Raw genomic sequence first — 24775 nt, forward strand, 5'->3', positions numbered from 1 at the left:
TCATAGTGTTGTTAAAGGATTTCGTATGCTTGGGCTCAAGGGTGGGCTAAATACTTTCATTCAGGTGTAATGTGCTTCAGTAATGATCGATACAAAGATTCTTTCTCTCCTTCCCTTGTTCTTATTCCCTGCCCCCCCCTCTCTCTCTCTCTCTGTCATTCTTATTTCCTCACTTTCTCTATCTGTTTCTTTCTATCTATTCTTCTTTGCCTACCTCTTTCTTTATTTCTATGTTTCTATATTCCTTACAAACTTTCCTTCATCTGTTTTTCTATCTCTTTCTTTTTGTCTGCCTATCATTCTATCTTTTTTCGGTGTGTCTATATTCCTTACTAATTTTCTTATTCTCCTATTTCTCTCTTTCTTTATATGTTACTATCTTTCATTCTTCTTATTTCTTCTTCTCGTGTTTATCTTCCTCTTTGTTAACTTCTTTCTTTATTTATATCTTATACTTCTTCCCTCTCTCTTTCTTGCTGTGTTTTTATCGTTCTCTGCACTGCGTACGCAAGGGAAGGAGCTGATGGGGATGGGGCTAGAACCCCTCGCAACATTTTGAAAACAAACAAAATTTTCAAATGAAAGCAGTGAATAACTAGGGAAAACCCAAAGTGATAAATGCATCCCCCTTAAAATGACCCCCGACTATTGTTACAATTATTGTCTCTCAACTTTTAAAACGAAGGTTACAAATGGTAATCACGCCGGCCTCCCTGGCGGAGTGGTTAGCATAGCGCGCTACAAAGGCAAGAGACCGGGTTCGAATTCCGATTCGGACATGGAAGTTTGTTTCGTCTGTCCTGAATTAAAAAAGGAGTATTGCGATTAATTGACATGAGTTTGATGTGTGGGGTAGGCTAGCGCATAGGGGCCTTCCTTTAAAAAAATAATTAAAAAATATAAAATATGTATAAAAAATAAGAAAATTGTGGTTAGCATAGGGCGCTACGACGCTTCGAATCCTGGCCTGGCCATGGATGTTCTTTGTGAGTGTCCGTTCATCAATTTCATCATATCATCACTCATCTTCATTTTCGCGATTAGCTAAACAGCGGCAGAAATGCGAAGCAAACAAAACCAAATCAATCAATCAATTGATAATTACCAAATATTTAATTGTATATCTCGCCCCTACTTAGAACGCAGCTCTGTGATATCCACCTTTACAATTCCATCTCCTTTCGAAAAAATCCTGCGTAAGCCAACCCCTCTCTGTGTATGATCCTTGCTCCACTCTAAATGATTTTGAAAATGTCTTAGCTATTGGGGTGGGAATGTGTTACACACTGGATGGTGATGCTCTGCTCGTGTTTCGTTATATATTACCTACCACTTACCCTGCATTGTTGGTGATGGACCTTTGAACACAATACTACTGTTATTGGGTGCAGTTTTAGTATCTAGGCATACTTTACACATGTTGTTGCTTGTTTTCAAGGGCTTCGACACCTGGAATGCCTTACAGTACTGCCGCTCTAAGCACAGTTTTGAGCAGTGGATGTATGAAATGACATTCCACATTTCATAAGAAGTACTCCGACACTGGAAGTTCTCCATTTTCTGGTACTGTGTAGCTTTTCCATCTACATACGAAAAGTACAGAAGCAAGGTAAACCACAACATTGAATACTATGGCCTCTCTTTGGTGGTAAGTGAGCGATATATTCTGCAAGAATAACAAATAATTACTGCAAGAATAATAAATAATTACTGCAAGAATAAAAAGTAATTTCTGCAAATATGCTTTCTACTCAGCCGTAGTAAAACATTTGTGTGTTTCTATGTATGAATACAGGATGGTACTTGAAGGAGAAGGAGGGGTTATTCTACTTTCTGGTTTCTTGGGGTGGAAACTATGTGTTGTAATATCCCGATGATTAGGTCAACAGTAGTTACTGGAATTTCTCCCTCTGGAAATTTTGGAAATACCACACTACATACATACACAAACACACACACACACACACATGAGGAGTTCAAAGCACAAGTGGCGTAACTCCATTCAAGACAGATTTGAGAGAAAGGCATATTTAAATAATTTAGTACTGTGTTTAGCTGTTGGAGCACAAGCAAAGTTGAGCTTCTAGGCGCAATAATTTTTAGGATATACTTACTTGTAGCACTGAAATGTTGATACTTCACAGTTATTAGTTATACGTGTAACTCAATCAATTTTCACGAAAAGTGGAGTTACGTCACTTGTGTTCCGAACCCCCCATATGTGTGTTCACTTTCCTAGGAGAACGTGCACACACTAAAGTTTGTATTTGTATAGTTCTCATGTTAAATTGCTTTCAGACTTTTTGGTTAATTGCGACAACGAGCGTTATGATGATAAGATGAAACTGATGAAGAAGAAAATACCAAAAACAAATCTTAACCCAGGCTAAAACTCGAACCTGGAACCTTCGGTAGCGAGAGGGTGAGTCGATCACCCAACATGCTCGGCTACTCAGGCGCCCTCATATATGTATGTGTGTGTCGTTTCGTCTTGAACATTATTTTCTTCCAGGCAGCTCTTGCTTGACCAATCTATCGGTATTACTTGCTCATGCTACTCAGTCTATCTCAAACAATGCCCAGCTTGACGTTATTTATTTGGACATTTCAAAAGCCTTCGATAAAATTAACCATGATCTCCTTCTACATAAATTACAATCCGGATTTCCATGATAAACTTCTATCGTTGCTAAAAGACTATCTGCATGCACGAGAGCAACGTGTTATCCTTTCTAGCTCCTCTTCCAATTTTCTATCCGTTCTGTCTGGTGTACCTCAGGGGAGTGTCTTAGACCCACTTTTGTTCCTACTGTACACGGATGATCTGCCCGACAGACTGTCTTCTCTTCCCATAATTGTACTTCTCTTTGCCGATGACTGTAAACTCTTCAAAGAAATTTCATCTGAACGCGATTCACTAATTCTACAACAAGCTCTTACAAAACTACTTTTGTGGTATCGCTTATGGAAACTTGAATTGAATCCTCAGAAATGCTCCTACCGCACCATTTCCTTAAGAAGGAACAAAGTGATCTATCTTTATACTCTCGAAAAAAGTCCCATCAAAAAGGTTTCCTCTCAAAAAGATTTTGGTGTTACCATCGACGAAAAGCTAAACTGCAATGATCACATTACATATACTACATATACTACTGCCCGTCCCTGTGGCCGAGTGGTTAGCACATCGCGCTGCGACGCCAAGGGTCCCGGGTTCGAATCCCGGTCGGGCTTGGTTGTTTGTGAATGTCCATTCATCAATTTCATCATCTCATCACTCATCCCCATCTTCGCAAATTAGCCAAGAGGCACAAAACGCGAAGTAAAATAAACTAAATCAAATCAAATCAACATATACTACTAAACGAGTCATGCGTCTCCTTGGTATTCTGTACAGGTTCCCTGAAATCCAAAATCAATCAGCCATTAGCATATTTTTCAAATCCTTTATCTCTCCCATTCTTGAATACTGCTCTCCCATCTGGACTATGGCTTCTAAAACTAATCTTTCCAGGCTTGATTCTGTCCTCAGCTTTTTCCTTGCCATTGTTCGCCATAGAATACCTTCTCTCAGACACCTTCATAAGACAGATATTATGTCTATTTTGAATATCCAGTCACCACACACTCGTCACGGACTAGCAGACGTGAATTTTTTTTGCATAAAATCATTAATGGCAAAATTAAAACCGAATTCCTAGTCAACCATTTTCATTTACGAGTACACGCACGGCCAACCCGCAACGTAAAGCTCTTTCATATTCCTACTACAATGCTCTCTCTTCTACAGCCGTTTCTTTACTATAGGCTCCCCCACTTATATAATAACCTGCCTGTAAATATTGATATTTTCTTGTCAGAACAGTTTCCGACAATTGCTAAGAATGTACATGTAACAATTTCTTTTTTTTTTTTCGTCTGTCGTCTTGTTTTGTTGTTGTTATTTTTATTTTTTCCTTGTTGCTACAGTTTCAGTATAAAATGGTCTTTCAGTACTGTATCTAAGACTTTAAGTAAATAAACAAATAACTACGTCTCCATTCAAATGGATACAGTTAATTTGGAAGAAGTTTCAACGGCAAGTTAAAGTAAGCATCCCAGTAGGGAGAGTGCGTGCCTTAATTAATTACATGATTTCATAGCTCTCCCAAATCGTTTTCCAGATTTAATTTGTTTGTGTCTACCTGCAGCTCTAGTATGCGGACGCTTGGCTTATGCTAGGGCACCTCGGACTGGATTCTCCAAATGTGCGTTAATTTTCACTAATCAGAACGACTCACTCTCAACATTCTAGCCTGTCTCCTGAGTGCAACAAAGCTTGCCTCGACCTAGGAAACCAAGTCTGATAATTGAAAACGTTCTTGTCAAAATAAAACTTAGCAATGAAACATGTTAAGTTCTTGATATCTCATTTGTTATTTTGTCAGAACCATCGGACACATAATGAAAATGCCAATTATACGATGTCAGTTTCCATAATTAAAAATTATGGTTGATGATGTCAACAAAACGAAGTCAGAATATCAATTAATTACAATTTCGATTTTTCTAACACTGGGTTTGATTTGATTTGCTTTATTTTACTTCGCTTTTTGTGTCACTTTTGGCAAATTTGCGAAGATGGGGATGAGTGATGACATAATGAAATTGATGAATGGACACTCACAAAAATCCATGCCCAGGCCAGGATTCAAACCCGGGACCCCTGGCGTCGTAGCGCGATGTGCTAACCCAGGCCCGCAGCCAAAATTGATCTCCAGGGGGGGCTCACGGGTTATCAGGGGGACTTTGTAATTCAAGTCCATTTTTCAAAGGGTTAACAATGTTAAATGAAGGTAAATTATGTGTATGGGGGGGTCGGTGGTCATTAAGTTACATAAAGTTTAGAAGTATCACACAAATACTACATTTTTCTATATCTTTTAAAATATCACTTCAAGTGTTAATTGGCTGCTACTGAAATCATCCCTTACTATACACTCCATACTACGTTTGATGATACAGATACTTATATTACACAAGAAAAGATGGAGAATGTTCAATCGTAGTGCCTACCGTACATTCCACTCCCCGGCCGAAACAATAAAACTCCCCTTCGTTCCCAAAACTTGGGAGCTGTTAACCTTTGACGCAGATGCGGAGGTAATTTGAATAATGACATCAAATTCACAGATTTCTGTATAAATGGGAGGTTGCAACAGGAGCAACGAAGGTACAGATAAAGAAGCTTCCCTGTGAAGAAACTTTCTGAAGTCTAGAGAAGAGAATCTCCTAAATACTTGCCGCTACTTTCACTTCTTCTTAGAAATAAGATGAACGAATGTAATAGCTGCTGTTCATGCTCCCTTAATTTATCCTTCACCAAAGTTGTGAGCAAAATACTATCTGCTGTCTACATTTTCACTTTTCACTGCAAACAAATTACACAAAATAGTTTTACCTAATGTCAAGGGGGCTGACCCCAGTGTCAGGTAGGACTGACGGTAGTTCCAGGGGGGATCAGCCCCCCGGCCCCTGCCTGGCTACGGGCCTGTGCTAACCTCTCCGCCACGGGGGCTGGCTTTCTAACACTGGGGTTAGACAGAACATTTCTACAGAGGTGTAGTGTAAAGTGCTGTGGTGCCCCTGTAAGTAAAATATGCGGGCCCTTTGTGAAAAAATCTTCGATAAATAATATAACATATCTAAGCATTATGGATGCCATAGTGCTGGTCGGATGCTTAATGGTTAGTTTTCCTACCCCCCCCCTTTTTACCAGACAAAACAGACGAAATTAATTGTGTTCCAAATATACTCCACCCTATCTCTCATGGGCATAAGTAGAACGTTTTGCAAGGGGATCACAATTTTTAAAGTTGCCTCCTGGGATAGATTTTCGAATGCTATCGCACAGGGGAAAAACCACGTGACGAGTTTTGTTTGGACTCGATCTTGCTCAGTGACGTCACACTAATATGGTCCATGGGAGAGTGGGATATAGGGACGTAATGTTTAAAGGAGGGAGGAGATAAGATATACGAAGGAAACTGTAGAGCAGAGTTTCTCAATCGCTGGGCAGCGAGATATTATCCGGAAACAGTTTTTCTCCAACCAACATAATTAAATTCAAATTAATAATATAGTTATCAGTTTTCCGAGTATAATAATATACTCGTCGATTTCTCAATTAATATTAATTGCAATTTTGTTGAAATTGCAACATGCTAAAGTGAAAGGCAGCACTTCCTAATTAATTTAATGATGTTCGCTTGAGGAAACTACAAGATTTTCATTACATACAGTGGTTGACAACTAGTTTAAACTCCGTAGATTTTTAAGCGAAAAATGCAGGCTCGACCAGGACTCGAACCCGGGTCTCTGGCATACCGTGCCATTTCTCTAGCACTTTTCTTCTTTTTTTTTTTTTTTTTTTTTAAAAACAACACCCCTATGCGGTAGTATTCCCGGACAAACAAAAACATCCATGTCCTAACCGGGATTCGAATCCGGGACCCCTTGCGTCGTAGCGCGCTGAGGCCGACAACCACCGAGCTACCAAGCCGGTCTGGCTTCGCCTGATTTTTCGCTGTCGCTGTTTTACCTGTGTGGAATCGTCTCTTCTAGTGCTACCTCAACGGGATCTGTTGCCTTTGATATACCGTAGACGTAGACGATGCCTCGTTCCTCCCAATTTAAACTTAATTCTATATTTGTCAACAAGCCTAGACATAACCAAACCATTATTATGATTATGTCCTTCTTTATTTATTAATATTTAATTTCAAGGGTGCATATGAATTAATCCATAAATTTAAAAGAATAGAAAAGTTTGTACTAATAAAATTGTTGAAATCGGAACATCGATGTTTGAAAATAATGGATATACGGGTCCGCGGTCTCGCGAAGGTTGAGATCGTTTAAGTCAGCTTTCATTGACAGATTCTAATTACAGACTGGATCTATAGTTTAAGTCCATTTTATGCACATGTAGGCTAATCGGGACTGGACCTACAGTCTAAAGTGGGATCCAAACCACGATGTGTCTCCACCGGGTATCAAATCAAAACCAGGGCCTCTTGATTACAAGACGACGACGTTAGCACCACGCCTCACGAAAGACGGCAGAGGTCTCGAGTTCGAATACTGGCCTGGGCGTGGGTGTTCTTGATGAGTGTCCATTCATAAATGTCATCGTATTATCACTCATCTTCATCTTCGCGATTAGCCAAAAAGTGTCAGAAAAGCGAAGTAAAATAAACCAAATGAACAATCAATCAAAGCCTCACGAAGGTTGAGAACAACTGCTGTAGAGATTGAGAGAAACGTAGAAAAATAAGTCATGTGCAGGGAATGATAGAAGAAGGAAGTATAAGAGAAATAAAGAAGAGAGGGACAAAAGAAGGGAAAGAAAGAGAAGACAGGAGAGAGAGAGAGAGAGAGAGAAGCAAAGGAAAAGAAAAGAAGTATTGAATCGACGCATGAATGCAGAAAAGTAGAAGGGAGTAGACGAAAGTAAGATAAATGTAGGAAGACAGAGAGAGAAAGAGAGAGAGAGAGAAGGGGGGGAGAATAAAGAAAGGAGAAGAGGCTGAAATGGATAGGAAACTATATCTAAAGAAATTAGAGAGGTAGTAAGGGCTCCAATAAAGGGATAGATTAAACTGGGGATACTTTGGCCGCTTTTTGATAAATTCCCCCATGTACAGCCTACTATCGTGGCGGAGTGTTTAACTCGGTTGCGTTACGAAGCCAGGAATCCCGGGTTCGAATCACGGCAAGGGTGTTCTTTGTGAGAGTCCTTTCAGCAATTTCATATCATCACTCACACTCTTCTTCGCGATTAGCCAAAAGTAGCAGAAAGCGAAGTAAAATAAACAAAGTAAACCAATAAAATAAAATATTCCTATGTACAGCTGAGGACATGAAGCTGAAATGACGCCTTTTCCGTGATGCATGTTATGGCTCTCTGCTAGCACAATGTTATTAATGGCCTGCAACACAGTAAAAAAGAAAGAAAGAAAGTCTACGTGGACACTCCTGCGCACTGCAAAGTAATCCCATCGTAGTAGACTTAGTGTCCGGGTACCAAGTCATCAATTGGGGCTCGTGGGGCTCGATCGCCTTAATGGATTTCTCTCGTAAGGCGCAGTGTTGCCAACTCTTACCCGAAAAAAATCACCAAAGTTTTTGGTATAACCTAACCTAAAACAAGGAGCTGGCAACCTTTTTCTCGCAGTGTTGCCAACACTACACCCGAAAGTAAAGCTTGGTGGGGCTCGCCTTGATGGTTTGCTCTTGTAAGGCATAAGCCCTATTTTCTCGCAGTGTTACCAACATCTTACTCGAAAAAATCACCAAGGTTTTTTGTCTAACCTAGCCTAAAGCAAGGAGCTGGCAATCTTGCTTGAGGCTTGTTTTACAGTGCATAAAGCAAGGTTGCCAACCTACTGGTATTTTTGCCATAGCCTTTTACAAAAAAAAAAGAGAGAGGGGAGAGAGAGAGAGGGAAGGGTTAAACAACCGACAGCCTACCTACAGCATTTTTTTCCCTTGGTCTAACCTAGCCTAAAGCAAGGAGTTGGCAACTTTGCTTGAGGTTTGTTTTACAGTGCATAAAGCAATTTTTGCCAACCTACATATACTGGGCAAGGAGAGCCGGCACTGCCGTAAAAGAGAGAGAGATGGATGGGTGGTAACACTGCACGGGTTCAACGTCATCAAATAAAAATCGCCTTAATGTTTTTTTTTTTGTAAGGCATGAGCTCCATTTTCTCGCAGTGTTGCCAACATTTTACTCGAAAAAAATCACCAAGGTTTTTTTTTTGTCTAACCTAGCCTAAAGCAAGGAGCTGGCAATCTTGCTTGAGGCTTGCCTTATAGTGCATAAAGCAAGGTTGCCAACCTACTGGTACTTTTGCCATGGCCTTTTACAAAAAAAAAGAGAGAGGAGAGAGAGAGAGAGGGAAGAGTTAAACAACCGACAGCTGCCAACACTCACCTACAGCTTTTTTTGTCTAACCTAGCCTAAAGCAAGGTTGCCAGCTCCTTGCTTGAGGCTTGCCTTACAGTGCATAAAGCAATTTTTGCCAACCTACACACACTAAACAAGGAGAGCCAGCAACAAATATGTACTGCCGTAAAAGAGAGAGAGATGGGTGGATGGCAACACAGTATGTGTGTGCGTGTGTGCGTATAATATGTAGCATTATTAACTAGAGTGTGTTGGCAATTTACTTACAACTAAAAAAAAATAGAGATGCCAACGTTGCTGTAAGATGAAAAGAGAGAGAGAGAGATTTATGGCTGGCAACAGTGGTGAGCGATGTCCTCTCTCTCTTCTGTGCAATATGATATTATGATGTTACTGTAGTTTTTGACGGGGATTACGAGTTAACTAAAAAAAAAAACCTGCAACTAGAGAGAGTTGCCAACACACACACGCTATTGTAAGAGAGATGGATGACTGGGAGGGGCAGCATTTCTGGCTATTCACAGTAGACCCAAATGGAGAGTTCACAAACCGAAAGTGAGGCTCGGTGAGGCTCGCCTTAATGGTTTGCTCTTGTAAGGCATAAGCCTCATTTTCTCGCAGTGTTGCCAACACCTTACTCGAAAAAAATCACCAAGGTTTCTCTCCACGTTCCGCGCCTTATTTATTACGCTGACGATGTTTCACAGCGAAGAAAACAGCACCAAAACCTAAAAAAAAAACAAAAAAAACACATCTTTTCTCTATGTTCCGCGCCTTATTTATTACGCTGACACAGCGTGATGAGTAAATGAATGTACCTTATCATAATTTTTTTATCCAAGTCCGGGGGCCATGTTTATATATTGTGACCTTTGTAAACCTCTCTCGGGAACGATGTGCCACACACATACACACACGCGTGCGCGCCTGTATTGTGACGCAAGCAAACAAACAAAATAATAATTGTTTTTTTTTTTTAGGATCCCTGGCCCCTATATAACCTCGCCAGGGGTGCGTGGTGCCCAACCAAAAAAGTAAAGGTTCTCTAACGGCTGCGTTTCCGTACGGCCTTCGAATGTAAAATTGGTTCATCTGACCGTACATGCTGTTCATCATCAACTTCGCTGTGTTTTGTTTTGCGTCTATTTCGAGCAGTTTGCCCGGCGGCAAGGTCTTCTTCTCCTTGCAATTCTTGACTTTTTTTGATTTTTTTTTTACGCAAGGCCATGATCTTGCGGATGCACGTGGCATTGAGCGTGCCCCGTGAGAAATATATGTGAAGATCAGCTTCCGTACAACCGGTTGGATTCGTAATGCCGCGATAAACATCAACTTCCGTGCCGGGCGGAACGTCCGCACGCGATTATACAACCGTTTTGTGTGTGTTAAATTGCTAGCAGCTTTTTGTAGGTAAGTTTTGTTTTTTTTTTGTTATATTCTTTGCATGTGTGTGTGTGTTAATAATAATTGCGAGTTGTGTTAGTGAACAGGAAGTGGTGTTTTGATTAAACATCGAAATTTACGCTAAACAAAAAAAGAATATGAGCATACATAACGTGCGCTTGAAAAAACTATTCTTCATTACGAATAACATAAAAGCGAGGTAATAATCGGAGGGAGGGGAGGGACGATGATTATGATCATGTTAGTTTACTCATGGTGGATGGTATTGACGCGTGTACTCTAAATTGGATTTGTTGTTTTAAGTCTACTTTATGCACAGTAAGGCTAAGCGAAACTGGACCTACAGTAAAATCCGCCGGGTATCGAACTTGGTGTTTTAAATTATACAAGTACACAGAGGGGAAATTTTATTTTTTTTAATTTGTTGATACTCTGGTTTGGATTTGTTTTTTTATGTCTACTTTATGCACAGTAAGGCTAATCGAAACTGGACCTACAGTCACCAAAAAAAATCGACAAGGGGGGAGATTTTTCGATAACTCTCTCACTGTTTCCAACGTACTTAGGTTTTTTTGATAGACGACAACGATGGAGTCATCAATGAGTAAACATCTGTGAACTCGGTGAACAAGTCAACTTTTTTTTTCAGTACGTCAATATTTTTTTTTTATTTCTTAGTGAATGGGTTATGGATGACTTGCAACGACGAAGGCCTTCTAGCAACACGTACTTAGCTTATGTCTCTTCCACCGAACATTCAACACAAGAGGGCTGTGTTAAATATACAGAACAGCGATAACAAGTGTTTTCTTTGGTGTATATTGGCTGCACTGCATCCTGTTTATTGCAAAAATAATCCACAGTGGGTTGGATATTACAAACAATACGAGTCCGAGTTTTGAAAGTGTAATGTCTGGCATCGAATACCCGGTGACTATTTCTGATACATCAAAATTCGAAACACGAGCACGAGATGCAGAAGGAAAACGCTTAATTATCAACGTGTATTCCTATACGTTGGATAAACATGTCGTGCATCCCCGTCAGGATAAGCGATGTCGACGATGATGATGCTCGTGTGATTAATCTTCTTCTAATTTCAAACGACAGTGTTCACTATTACTGTCTCAGGAATGTTATGCTCTTCCTTTTTTCTCTATAAAAAAGAGAGATTTGTGTTGATTGTTTGGTTAAAAAGAATTTCCTAATTATTTGTTTTTTGTCACAAGAATTGTTTGAATTTCAAACATTCCTAAGTGTTTGCTTAAAGATTGATGCATTAACCTGTTAAGAATGTCACATTAATAATACCGGCTCGGAAATGTCATGTCCTCTTCCTCTATAGAAGGTCATATAAATGTGCTAATTGGTTGGTTAAGGGGGATTTTTTGATTAGTAAATTGAGGTTATAAATACGTACGTATAAAGGTTTTGCTAATATGGAATGCTAAAGCTTAGTACTTGGCTCTCTCAGAGATTCGAGTTCTATTAGGTTAAACAGCATAGAAATTTCACAGCAAGAATTCTCATATTTACTGACGATATTCTTAACAACCTGTGTTTTGATTCCACTACAAAAACTGTATACAAAATATGCAGTCCCTAGAATGAGATGGATGAGGCTTATGAACCTCGACCTATACAGTTGTACAATCTGGCAATGAATAGATGTTGTTTTTTTATTAAGCATAGCAGAGTGTTTTCGCTTATTTTAATATCAGGCAACAATGTTAGAAAGTGGCCCCAAGAATAAAATTTAAAATCACTAATGTGATATGAACTTTTTTTACTTGTGTGTATTTGAATATGAAAGTGAGGTATTTTGAATAATTGAGGGGGACAATCACAAGTAAGCTTGCAATGGTATTGGGAGGTGTCACGAGTTCAAATTTTAGACGATTTCTGTTAATCTGCTAAGGCGATATCAGTACGAAAAAATTTGTAAAAAAGAAGAGGCTAATGGCAACGATGAGGATGAATAATGATAATTATGATGAAATTGATGTGTGGCACTTAGAAAACAAAAACTTTAAAGTGTATTGCACCAACAGCTACAATTGTCCCCCTCTCCCCAAAATACAAGACAGTTAACAGAGGTGTGTATATTTGTTGGTTTACGAGTCTGAGGGCTTAAGTTAGTATATTCACTATAGCTATACATATTAAAAAAATGAAATGACCTGAGCAATAAAATATAACAATACCGATTCTAACTTTTTTGTTGGATGACGTAGTGGTAACGTTTGTTGCAATCACACCTCTGATGGTGTATAAAACTTAAATGTTTTGCATAATATGAAATATTGTTAATGGGAATGTGTTGTTTCTAATGTTAAATATAGAAAGCAGATAACAAGAAAAAAGAAGAAAAGAAATAATGTTGCAGGTAGATACGGAGCCTCAGCCCAAACACATATATGATCAGACAGGATGTCAACGATGCATTCATAACTAACATGTGATTATTCAAAAATTGAAATAGTACAGTGGGAAACAACTAACTAACTAACTCTCTATGTTTTTTTTTTAAACCGGCACGAATGAGAAAGGAATAAAAGAGATTTTTACAGGAATCTTGTTGGGAAACCTGATGGTAAAGGACCAAAACGAACATGGAGATGAATCTAAAAGAAATCTGTAAAGATTGGAATAGAATATATATAAATTTTGCTCAGGATAAGTACAAATTGAACTGTAACTACGAATTTTCAGAATCAAGAGTGCTAGAGAATTAATTAATTAATTAATATTTAATATAATGAAGGTAGTAATATAGTATTCTTATTGAGAAGAGAATTTCTAAAAAACTTATTTTTCCTCGTACGTTTACTAATAGCAGTTACATTTGACATGTTTGACTAATCGCGAATCAACGTACGGAAGCCGTTGGAAGCAGTTTGAAGGCTGAAATGGCTATGGGAGGACACTTATTATAATGTTAATATCTTAGTATAATGTTTTGAGAATTGCTTCTCGATAATGTTTGGTATATAATTTAATCTGTTGTTAGATAAAATACATAATTATCAGAATTTAAGGATGGAAAATATGAAGAGCGAATGAATGATACGTTTGACTAATCGTGAAGATAAGTATCACAGTACGTTTTATCGTTTCTTATATAAACGTTTCAACGTTTAAGAACGTATAAGAACGTTTACTGAAACGTTTCAACGTTTGTTTTAGCAATTAATATTAATTCAAACTTTTTTTGTCGTTTATCAGTGCTAAATTTGCTTTGAACAGTCTGTTTAAAGTGAAAGGGGCACTTCTCAGTACACCTTCTAAAATACTCTCGACATGTACTAGAGCAATATTGTCGAAAACGATTGTATTTATTAAAAGATAAAAGAAATAAACGCTCACATGATACTTTGCCAGAATAAGAGCAAACCAAATTCTACTATGAAATGAGAGAACGGTGACCTTTTCAGTGGAACAGGTGGACATATTAACTAAGCTCTGAATATTATTAGCTGAACCAAGAATACTTTGAAAAAACAGAAAATTCACTTTGTGATCAGAAAGATAAATAATCGAACTGCATACTCGCTCTAAAGCGAGGACCAAACTGAAGTGTTCCACCATCCGAAGTCCTTGATTACAATGTGACAATGATAGCCACTACGTTATCGGTGAACACTCAAGAATGTTTTGAAGTTAATGATTTAATCCACTGAACGATCTGAAATCTGAATGATTCTCAAAGATCTTGTTGAAAATAAGACAGTGGAATGTTAAGAGTAGATAAAGTTGATTAACAGTATATTTCCATCAAAATAGTTAAAGAGATGCCCGGCTGGGTAAATATAGTACTACTGTGCTGCAATTGGTGCAAACTAATGCTTCCGTCTGTCACTATGGAAAGACCAGTACACCAATTTCCTTCGGGTCCATCTCAATATTGTCATTCCATCTTCATCTCTGCCTTCCTGGAAGTCTACTATCACCAATTTTCCCAGCAAGGATGTTGTAAACGTTTCTTAAATGCGTGATACATTAGCATGGTCAAATTTCCCAAAAGGTGAGAATTTAGCAAGTCCAGAAACTTTTCATCTTTTACTCCTGTCATTGTCACGACGTCCTGATGGAAAATGTCCAATAGATGATTCACTGCATTTGTGAACGTTGCCTCTCTCTCTCTCCCCCCTCCAGTTGTTTCGTGGCTCCATTCTTCATGGTTACGCACGGTTCAGCATTCGATAGCCTTAATAGAATTCGACTTAATAGTTAGGCCAGCCCTCTGCCAATACACTGTCAACTTCTCCAACTAGGCTAACGCCAAGTCTCCGACATTCTTTACACAGTACTTCACGAAGATCATTTTTTTGTTAATTTTCAGTGTCAATCTTCATTAGGATGCTAAATTGTTGTTTACAATCTAATGTTTCTGCAATGAATATGTATTCTGACTTACTCGTGACTTTCTGCATACCTTTGAGCTCTAGTGAAGAAAGAAAAAACACAACAACTTTAAAGTGATCGGACCTTTGAGGGTCATAGATCACGATATACAGTCACGGACACTGCCGGGTTGTAATAAATACATTGATTTTCAATAGAATTGTTGCATCAACCTCGTTGACTTTCAATCGGATCGTTACAACCCAGAAGGGCCTCCCCGATGGAGCAGTGGTAGCGTTGTTACCTTGTAATCAAGAAGTCCCAGGTTCGATACCCGGGGAGGCACCTAGTGGTTCGGATCTTACTGTAAACTCTAGGTCCAGTCCCTATTGGCCTATCTGTGCATAAAGTGGACGTAAAAGACTCCAAATCTACCAGTACAACCCAGAAGTGTATGTGACTGTACATCATCTGAAATTTTGACCGGTTGCAACAGAAATTAGGATGTGTTTTTTGAAAACTTTCTGAGAAAGCGAGAAAGTTTATTCGAATGCAGGTCTTCAGCCGGAGTCGTTCCCGCACCGAAGAAAACTGCTGCTGGAACACGGCTCCGCTTGAAAACACAACTTTTTTCATTATATATTCTTATATCCTTGCTTCCAGGAATTTATTTTGGCCAGTTTTTCATTTTCCCGCTTCCTAGAGAGAGCGTGTTGGCCAAGCTCCCCGCAGTTGCTTCCGATAATACGCAGTGGCGTAAGTAACGGCCCAGCAGAGCCCACGGCGCGGGCATTTGGGAATGAATTGTCAGGGGAATCGGACACCAGTGGGGAAGGCAGAAGGAAGGAAAGGAAATAGAGAGGAATGGGAAGCGTGCGGTATCGAACCCAGGCAGAACCTGTTCTTTTGCAGTCTTAAATTGAATGTCTGCACCTTTTTTATGTATGCACATTGCGAAAGGTTTTTTAAGAATCGAAGATATTGTGTTTGCATTTTACGTCGCTTTTCTGCTATTTTTGGTTAATCGCAAGCATGATGATGATATGAAATCGACCCATGCATAGGCCGGAACCCGAAATCTGGAACTTTGATGGCGAGAGCGTCAAGTGGTCGACTTTCGATCTCGCCATCAAAGTGGCTGGAATCGAAGATATTAAAGACATTTAGAGCTGCCGGGCCTCCCCGATAGCGTAGTGGTATCGTCGTCGCCTTGTAACCAAGGTGTCCCGGTTTGGTTCAATACACGCTGGAGGCACAAGTGGTTTGGATCCCACTTTAAACTGTAGGTCCAGAGTCCTGATTAGTCTTTCTGTGCATAAAGTGGACTTAAAACCAAAACTCGAACATGTAGAGCTGCAAGGCGGGAATGTGGTAAATGCGATATATCCAGTGATGTAAAACTGAGCTGCATAATCTGTGTTCATCTGATATTACAGAAACTAAATCAAGGAAACTTCGGAGGGCAGTCCATGTAGCACCAGCCTGGTCCAAAATTTGCAAAAATTCCAGTTTTGTTAAGGGTAAAGCAATTCACCCCTTCCTCCAATTGGGTGCCAGTGGACTGAAGTTTGAGACGCTACCACTGCTCCATCGGGGAGGCCCTTCTGGGTTGTAACGATCCGATTGAAAGTCAACGAGGTTGATGCAACAATTCTATTGAAAATCAATGTATTTATTACAACCCGGCAGTGTCCGTGACTGTATATCGTGATCTATGACCCTCAAAGGTCCGATCACTTTAAAGTTGTTGTGTTTTTTCTTTCTTCACTAGAGCTCAAAGGTATGCAGAAAGTCACGAGTAAGTCAGAATACATATTCATTGCAGAAACATTAGATTGTAAACAACAATTTAGCATCCTAATGAAGATTGACACTGAAAATTAACAAAAAAAATGATCTTCGTGAAGTACTGTGTAAAGAATGTCGGAGACTTGGCGTTAGCCTAGTTGGAGAAGTTGACAGTGTATTGGCAGAGGGCTGGCCTAACTATTAAGTCGAATTCTATTAAGGCTATCGAATGCTGAACCGTGCGTAACCATGAAGAATGGAGCCACGAAACAACTGGAGGGGGGAGAGAGAGAGAGGCAACGTTCACAAATGCAGTGAATCATCTATTGGACATTTTCCATCAGGACGTCGTGACAATGACAGGAGTAAAAGATGAAAAGTTTCTGGACTTGCTAAATTCTCACCTTTTGGGAAATTTGACCATGCTAATGTATCACGCATTTAAGAAACGTTTAAAACATCCTTGCTGGGAAAATTGGTGATAGTAGACTTCCAGGAAGGCAGAGATGAAGATGGAATGACAATATTGAGATGGACCCGAAGGAAATTGGTGTACTGGTCTTTCCATAGTGACAGACGGAAGCATTAGTTTGCACCAATTGCGGCGCAGTAGTACTATATTTACCCAGCCGGGCATCTCTTTAACTATTTTGATGGAAATATACTGTTAATCAACTTTATCTACTCTTAACATTCCACTGTCTTATTTTCAACAAGATCTTTGAAAATCATTCAGATTTCAGATCGTTCAGTGGATTAAATCATTAACTTCAAAACATTCTTGAGTGTTCACCGATAACGTAGTGGCTATCATTGTCACATTGTAATCAAGGACTTCGGATGGTGGAACACTTTAGTTTGGTCCTCGCTTTAGAGCGAGTATGCAGTTCGATTATTTATCTTTCTGATCACAAAGTGAATTTTCTGTTTTTTCAAAGTATTCTTGGTTCAGCTAATAATATTCAGAGCTTAGTTAATATGTCCACCTGTTCCACTGAAAAGGTCACCGTTCTCTCATTTCATAGTAGAATTTGGTTTGCTCTTATTCTGGCAAAGTATCATGTGAGCGTTTATTTCTTTTATCTTTTAATAAATACAATCGTTTTCGACAATATTGCTCTAGTACATGTCGAGAGTATTTTAGAAGGTGTACTGAGAAGTGCCCCTTTCACTTTAAACAGACTGTTCAAAGCAAATTTAGCACTGATAAACGACAAAAAAAGTTTGAATTAATATTAATTGCTAAAACAAACGTTGAAACGTTTCAGTAAACGTTCTTATACGTTCTTAAACGTTGAAACGTTTATATAAGAAACGATAAAACGTACTGTGATACTTATCTTCACGATTAGTCAAACGTATCATTCATTCGCTCTTCATATTTTCCATCCTTAAATTCTGATAATTATGTATTTTATCTAACAACAGATTAAATTATATACCAAACATTATCGAGAAGCAATTCTCAAAACATTATACTAAGATATTAACATTATAATAAGTGTCCTCCCATAGCCATTTCAGCCTTCAAACTGCTTCCAACGGCTTCCGTACGTTGATTCGCGATTAGTCAAACATGTCAAATGTAACTGCTATTAGTAAACGTACGAGGAAAAATAAGTTTTTTAGAAATTCTCTTCTCAATAAGAATACTATATTACTACCTTCATTATATTAAATATTAATTAATTAATTAATTCTCTAGCACTCTTGATTCTGAAAATTCGTAGTTACAGTTCAATTTGTACTTATCCTGAGCAAAATTTATATATATTCTATTCCAATCTTTACAGATTTCTTTTAGATTCATCTCCATGTTCGTTTTGGTCCTTTACCATCAGGTTTCCCAACAAGATTCCTGTAAAAATCTCTTTTATTCCTTTCTCATTCGTGCCGGTTTAAAAAAAAAACATAGAGAGTTAGTTAGTTAGTTGTTTCCCACTGTACTATTTCAATTTTTGAATAATCACATGTTAGTTATGAATGCATCGTTGACATCCTGTCTGATCATATATGTGTTTGGGCTGAGGCTCCGTATCTACCTGCAACATTATTTCTTTTCTTCTTTTTTCTTGTTATCTGCTTTCTATATTTAACATTAGAAACAACACATTCCCATTAACAATATTTCATATTATGCAAAACATTTAAGTTTTATACACCATCAGAGGTGTGATTGCAACAAACGTTACCACTACGTCATCCAACAAAAAAGTTAGAATCGGTATTGTTATATTTTATTGCTCAGGTCATTTCATTTTTTTAATATGTATAGCTATAGTGAATATACTAACTTAAGCCCTCAGACTCGTAAACCAACAAATATACACACCTCTGTTAACTGTCTTGTATTTTGGGGAGAGGGGGACAATTGTAGCTGTTGGTGCAATACACTTTAAAGTTTTTGTTTTCTAAGTGCCACACATCAATTTCATCATAATTATCATTATTCATCCTCATCGTTGCCATTAGCCTCTTCTTTTTTACAAATTTTTTCGTACTGATATCGCCTTAGCAGATTAACAGAAATCGTCTAAAATTTGAACTCGTGACACCTCCCAATACCATTGCAAGCTTACTTGTGATTGTCCCCCTCAATTATTCAAAATACCTCACTTTCATATTCAAATACACACAAGTAAAAAAAGTTCATATCACATTAGTGATTTTAAATTTTATTCTTGGGGCCACTTTCTAACATTGTTGCCTGATATTAAAATAAGCGAAAACACTCTGCCATGCTTAATAAAAAAACAACATCTATTCATTGCCAGATTGTACAACTGTATAGGTCGAGGTTCATAAGCCTCATCCATCTCATTCTAGGGACTGCATATTTTGTATACAGTTTTTGTAGTGGAATCAAAACACAGGTTGTTAAGAATATCGTCAGTAAATATGAGAATTCTTGCTGTGAAATTTCTATGCTGTTTAACCTAATAGAATTCGAATCTCTGAGAAAGCCAAGTACTAAGCTTTAGCATTCCATATTAGCAAAACCTTTATACGTACGTATTTATAACCTCAATTTACTAATCAAAAAATCCCCCTTAACCAACCAATTAGCACATTTATATGACCTTCTATAGAGGAAGAGGACATGACATTTCCGAGCCGGTATTATTAATGTGACATTCTTAACAGGTTAATGCATCAATCTTTAAGCAAACACTTAGGAATGTTTGAAATTCAAACAATTCTTGTGACAAAAAACAAATAATTAGGAAATTCTTTTTAACCAAACAATCAACACAAATCTCTCTTTTTTATAGAGAAAAAAGGAAGAGCATAACATTCCTGAGACAGTAATAGTGAACACTGTCGTTTGAAATTAGAAGAAGATTAATCACACGAGCATCATCATCGTCGACATCGCTTATCCTGACGGGGATGCACGACATGTTTATCCAACGTATAGGAATACACGTTGATAATTAAGCGTTTTCCTTCTGCATCTCGTGCTCGTGTTTCGAATTTTGATGTATCAGAAATAGTCACTGGGTATTCGATGCCAGACATTACACTTTCAAAACTCGGACTCGTATTGTTTGTAATATCCAACCCACTGTGGATTATTTTTGCAATAAACAGGATGCAGTGCAGCCAATATACACACAAAAAAAAACACTTGTTATCGCTGTTCTGTATATTTAACACAGCCCTCTTGTGTTGAATGTTCGGTGGAAGAGGCATAAGTTAAGTACGTGTTGCTAGAAGGCCTTCGTCGTTGCAAGTCATCCATAACCCATTCACTAAGAAATAAAAAAAAAATATTGACGTACTGAAAAAAAAAGTTGACTTGTTCACCGAGTTCACAGATGTTTACTCATTGATGACTCCATCGTTGTCGTCTATCAAAAAACCTAAGTACGTTGGAAACAGTGAGAGAGTTATCGAAAAATCTCCCCCCTTGTCGATTTTTTTGGTGACTGTAGGTCCAGTTTCGATTAGCCTTACTGTGCATAAAGTAGACATAAAAAAAAACAAATCCAATTTAGAGTATCAACACATTCAAAAAAATAAAGTTTCCCCCTATGTACATGTATAATTTTAATCTCAAAGTTCGATACCCGGCGGATTTTACTGTAGGTCCAGTTTCGCTTAGCCTTACTGTGCATAAAACAGCAAATCCAATTTAGAGTACACGCGTCAATACCATCCACCATGAGTAAACTAACATGATCATAATCATCGTCCCTCCCCTCCCTCCGATTATTACCTCGCTTTTATGTTATTCGTAATGAAGAATAGTTTTTTCAAGCGCACGTTATGTATGCTCATATTTTTTTTTTGTTTAGCGTAAATTTCGATGTTTAATCAAAACACCACTTCCTGTTCACTAACACAACTCGCAATTATTATTAACACACACACACATGCAAAAAAAATAACAAAAAAAAACAAAACTTACCTACAAAAAGCTGCTAGCAATTTAACACACACAAAACGGTTGTATAATCGCGTGCGGACGTTCCGCCCGGCACGGAAGTTGATGTTTATCGCGGCATTACGAATCCAACCGGTTGTACGGAAGCTGATCTTCACATATATTTCTCACGGGGCACGCTCAATGCCACGTGCATCCGCAAGATCATGGCCTTGCGTAAAAAAAAAATCAAAAAAAGTCAAGAATTGCAAGGAGAAGAAGACCTTGCCGCCGGGCAAACTGCTCGAAATAGACGCAAAACAAAACACAGCGAAGTTGATGATGAACAGCATGTACGGTCAGATGAACCAATTTTACATTCGAAGGCCGTACGGAAACGCAGCCGTTAGAGAACCTTTACTTTTTTGGTTGGGCACCACGCACCCCTGGCGAGGTTATATAGGGGCCAGGGATCCTAAAAAAAAAAACAATTATTATTTTGTTTGTTTGCTTGCGTCACAATACAGGCGCGCACGCGTGTGTGTATGTGTGTGGCACATCGTTCCCGAGAGAGGTTTACAAAGGTCACAATATATAAACATGGCCCCCGGACTTGGATAAAAAAATTATGATAAGGTACATTCATTTACTCATCACGCTGTGTCAGCGTAATAAATAAGGCGCGGAACATAGAGAAAAGATGTGTTTTTTTTGTTTTTTTTTTAGGTTTTGGTGCTGTTTTCTTCGCTGTGAAACATCGTCAGCGTAATAAATAAGGCGCGGAACGTGGAGAGAAACCTTGGTGATTTTTTTCGAGTAAGGTGTTGGCAACACTGCGAGAAAATGAGGCTTATGCCTTACAAGAGCAAACCATTAAGGCGAGCCTCACCGAGCCTCACTTTCGGTTTGTGAACTCTCCATTTGGGTCTACTGTGAATAGCCAGAAATGCTGCCCCTCCCAGTCATCCATCTCTCTTACAATAGCGTGTGTGTGTTGGCAACTCTCTCTAGTTGCAGGGTTTTTTTTTTAGTTAACTCGTAATCCCAGTCAAAAACTACAGTAACATCATAATATCATATTGCACAGAAGAGAGAGAGGACATCGCTCACCACTGTTGCCAGCCATAAATCTCTCTCTCTCTCTCTTTTCATCTTACAGCAACGTTGGCATCTCTATTTTTTTTTAGTTGTAAGTAAATTGCCAACACACTCTAGTTAATAATGCTACATATTATACGCACACACGCACACACATACTGTGTTGCCATCCACCCATCTCTCTCTCTTTTACGGCAGTACATATTTGTTGCTGGCTCTCCTTGTTTAGTGTGTGTAGGTTGGCAAAAATTGCTTTATGCACTGTAAGGCAAGCCTCAAGCAAGGAGCTGGCAACCTTGCTTTAGGCTAGGTTAGACAAAAAAAGCTGTAGGTGAGTGTTGGCAGCTGTCGGTTGTTTAACTCTTCCCTCTCTCTCTCTCTCCTCTCTCTTTTTTTTTTTTGTAAAAGGCCATGGCAAAAGTACCAGTAGGTTGGCAACCTTGCTTTATGCACTGTAAGGCAAGCCTCAAGCAAGATTGCCAGCTCCTTGCTTTAGGCTAGGTTAGACAAAAAAAAACCTTGGTGATTTTTTTCGAGTAAAATGTTGGCAACACTGCGAGAAAATGGAGCTCATGCCTTACAAGAAAAAAAAACATTAAGGCGATTTTTATTTGATGACGTTGAACCCGTGCAGTGTTACCACCCATCCATCTCTCTCTTTTACGGCAGTGCCGGCTCTCCTTGCCCAGTATATGTAGGTTGGCAAAAATTGCTTTATGCACTGTAAAACAAACCTCAAGCAAAGTTGCCAGCTCCTTGCTTTAGGTTAGGTTAGACAAAAAAAAGCTGTAGGTAGGCTGTCGATTGTTTAACTCTTCCCTCTCTCTTTTTTTTTGTAAAAGGCTATGGCAAAAATACCAGTAGGTTGGCAACCTTGCTTTATGCACTGTAAAACAAGCCTCAAGCAAGATTGCCAGCTCCTTGCTTTAGGCTAGGTTAGACAAAAAAAACCTTGGTGATTTTTTCGAGTAAGATGTTGGTAACACTGCGAGAAAATAGGGCTTATGCCTTACAAGAGCAAACCATCAAGGCGAGCCCCACCGAGCTTTACTTTCGGGTGTAGTGTTGGCAACACTGCGAGAAAAAGGTTGCCAGCTCCTTGTTTTAGGTTAGGTTAGACCAAAAACTTTGGTGATTTTTTTCGGGTAAGAGTTGGCAACACTGCGCCTTACGAGAGAAATCCATTAAGGCGATCGAGCCCCACGAGCCCCAATTGATGACTTGGTACCCGGACACTAGGTCTACTCATCGTGGGGTTATTTTAGTCTATATAAATTTTAGGTAGAACTGCTATTTTTGTAATATTAACATATACCGGGATATTATATTTAACAATTGCATATCAGTTTCAACATTAAATAAATACCCTTTTATTGACAAATTGAAATACGATACAACTTTCCTTGTCCTCGCGACTCCTTCAGATATTCCAACAGGACCGATATCCGTGGCGGAGTGGTTAGTACAGAACGGTACAACGCCAGTAGTCTCGGGTTCAAACCGGCCTGCGCATTGGTGTTCTTTGTGAATATCCCTTCATCAATATCATCATATCATCACTCATCCTCATCTTCGCGATTAACCAGAAATGGCAGAAAAGCGAAGTAAAATAAACCAAACCAACCTATCAATCAATCCTAATGATATTAGAATATGCATATTGAAGTCACCAAGTACTAGAAAAGTAAGGAGTGTTTCACGGCGTGCTTTGTTCGTTTGTTAAATAGCACATAGCCTACATTTCTGCACACTCTGTCGCACTACCTCAGATTTTTATTTTTATCGTCCAGTCTTTCGCCAATTTCAGTATTGAAAACCGCTAAGGGTTTTATTTTTCGGACGTCACCCATTCTTCACGAATCAAAACTGAAAACTACACAATCATTCAACAACACTCTTTAACGTTATAATTTAAGCAGAATAGTCTTAGCCTGGCCGCTAAAGATTGCAGTGTCGCTTGGCGCGATTACACGCATCAAATTTAACAAGTCTTCATTATTGTCGGTAGAAAAGATCCATTTCATGTTTCTACTGTTGCCCATGTTATTCTATGTATATTACCTCCCATTTGATTATAAGTAATTATTATCTCCCAACATGAGTTCGTCTTTCGTATACTCTTATACGGTCTGGTGCGAGACACATCCAGTTGCTAACAGTCCTAAAACTAAATGCTAAGAGCTCTAAAAACCTGGAGCTCCTAACCTAACAATGCCTAACCTATACAATTCCGCTTATTTCTAATAATGAATGTGTGGTTATGTTAGGAGGGCCAGGTTTCGAGCTCTTAGCAATTAGTTTTAGCGACTGTTAGCAGCTGGATTTGCACAGCACCAGATCCTTTATACAGGGGTGCCCACAGGTAGGGGGAATAATGGCACGAACCATCATCACAATTTGAGGGGGGATTTCTTCCTTAATATAAAATTCAACATGTACTTATGTAGATATACATACATATATATATATATATATATATATATATATATGTATATGTATATATTTCTAAAATATATGTATAAAAACTTTACACCTTGGCACTATGCTGCAACATGTGTGATGAGGAGGGGGAGGGGGAATCAGAATGCATTTCTTTAGCTAGTTACAAGTCATCTTTGCTACTAGGTACACCATATTTATCCGTCAGATGAAGGAAAGGAATAATTTGGGGGCGACCAAGTAAAGCTAAAAAGCAATGACTTTCAGTAGTAGCAGCAGTAGTAGTAGACAGGTTGTCGTAATTACAGTAAATAATTTATTGGGATTATGACATGATCTTGGATGGACGCGCCATTGGCCTTGGAGGGATGCCCCTGCCTTTAAACCCC

The 24775-nt window shown here is 38.8% G+C and overlaps 1 protein-coding gene across 1 annotated transcript in view; it reads right to left on the reverse strand.

The window, feature by feature from the left end:
- The window catches only part of LOC145983820 (uncharacterized), a 66523-nt gene that overhangs the window by 37607 nt on the left and 4141 nt on the right, over positions 1–24775 (reverse strand). The window contains exon 2 of the mRNA XM_083116865.1: positions 1338–1666. Within this exon, the coding sequence (XP_082972991.1) occupies positions 1338–1623 (286 nt within the window). The 5' untranslated portion in view covers positions 1624–1666. The remainder of the gene's footprint in view (positions 1–1337; positions 1667–24775) is intronic.

This window comes from Lepisma saccharinum, chromosome 2 (genome assembly GCF_977018435.1).
Source record: "Lepisma saccharinum chromosome 2, izLepSacc3.1, whole genome shotgun sequence".
Taxonomy (NCBI): domain Eukaryota; kingdom Metazoa; phylum Arthropoda; class Insecta; order Zygentoma; family Lepismatidae; genus Lepisma; species Lepisma saccharinum.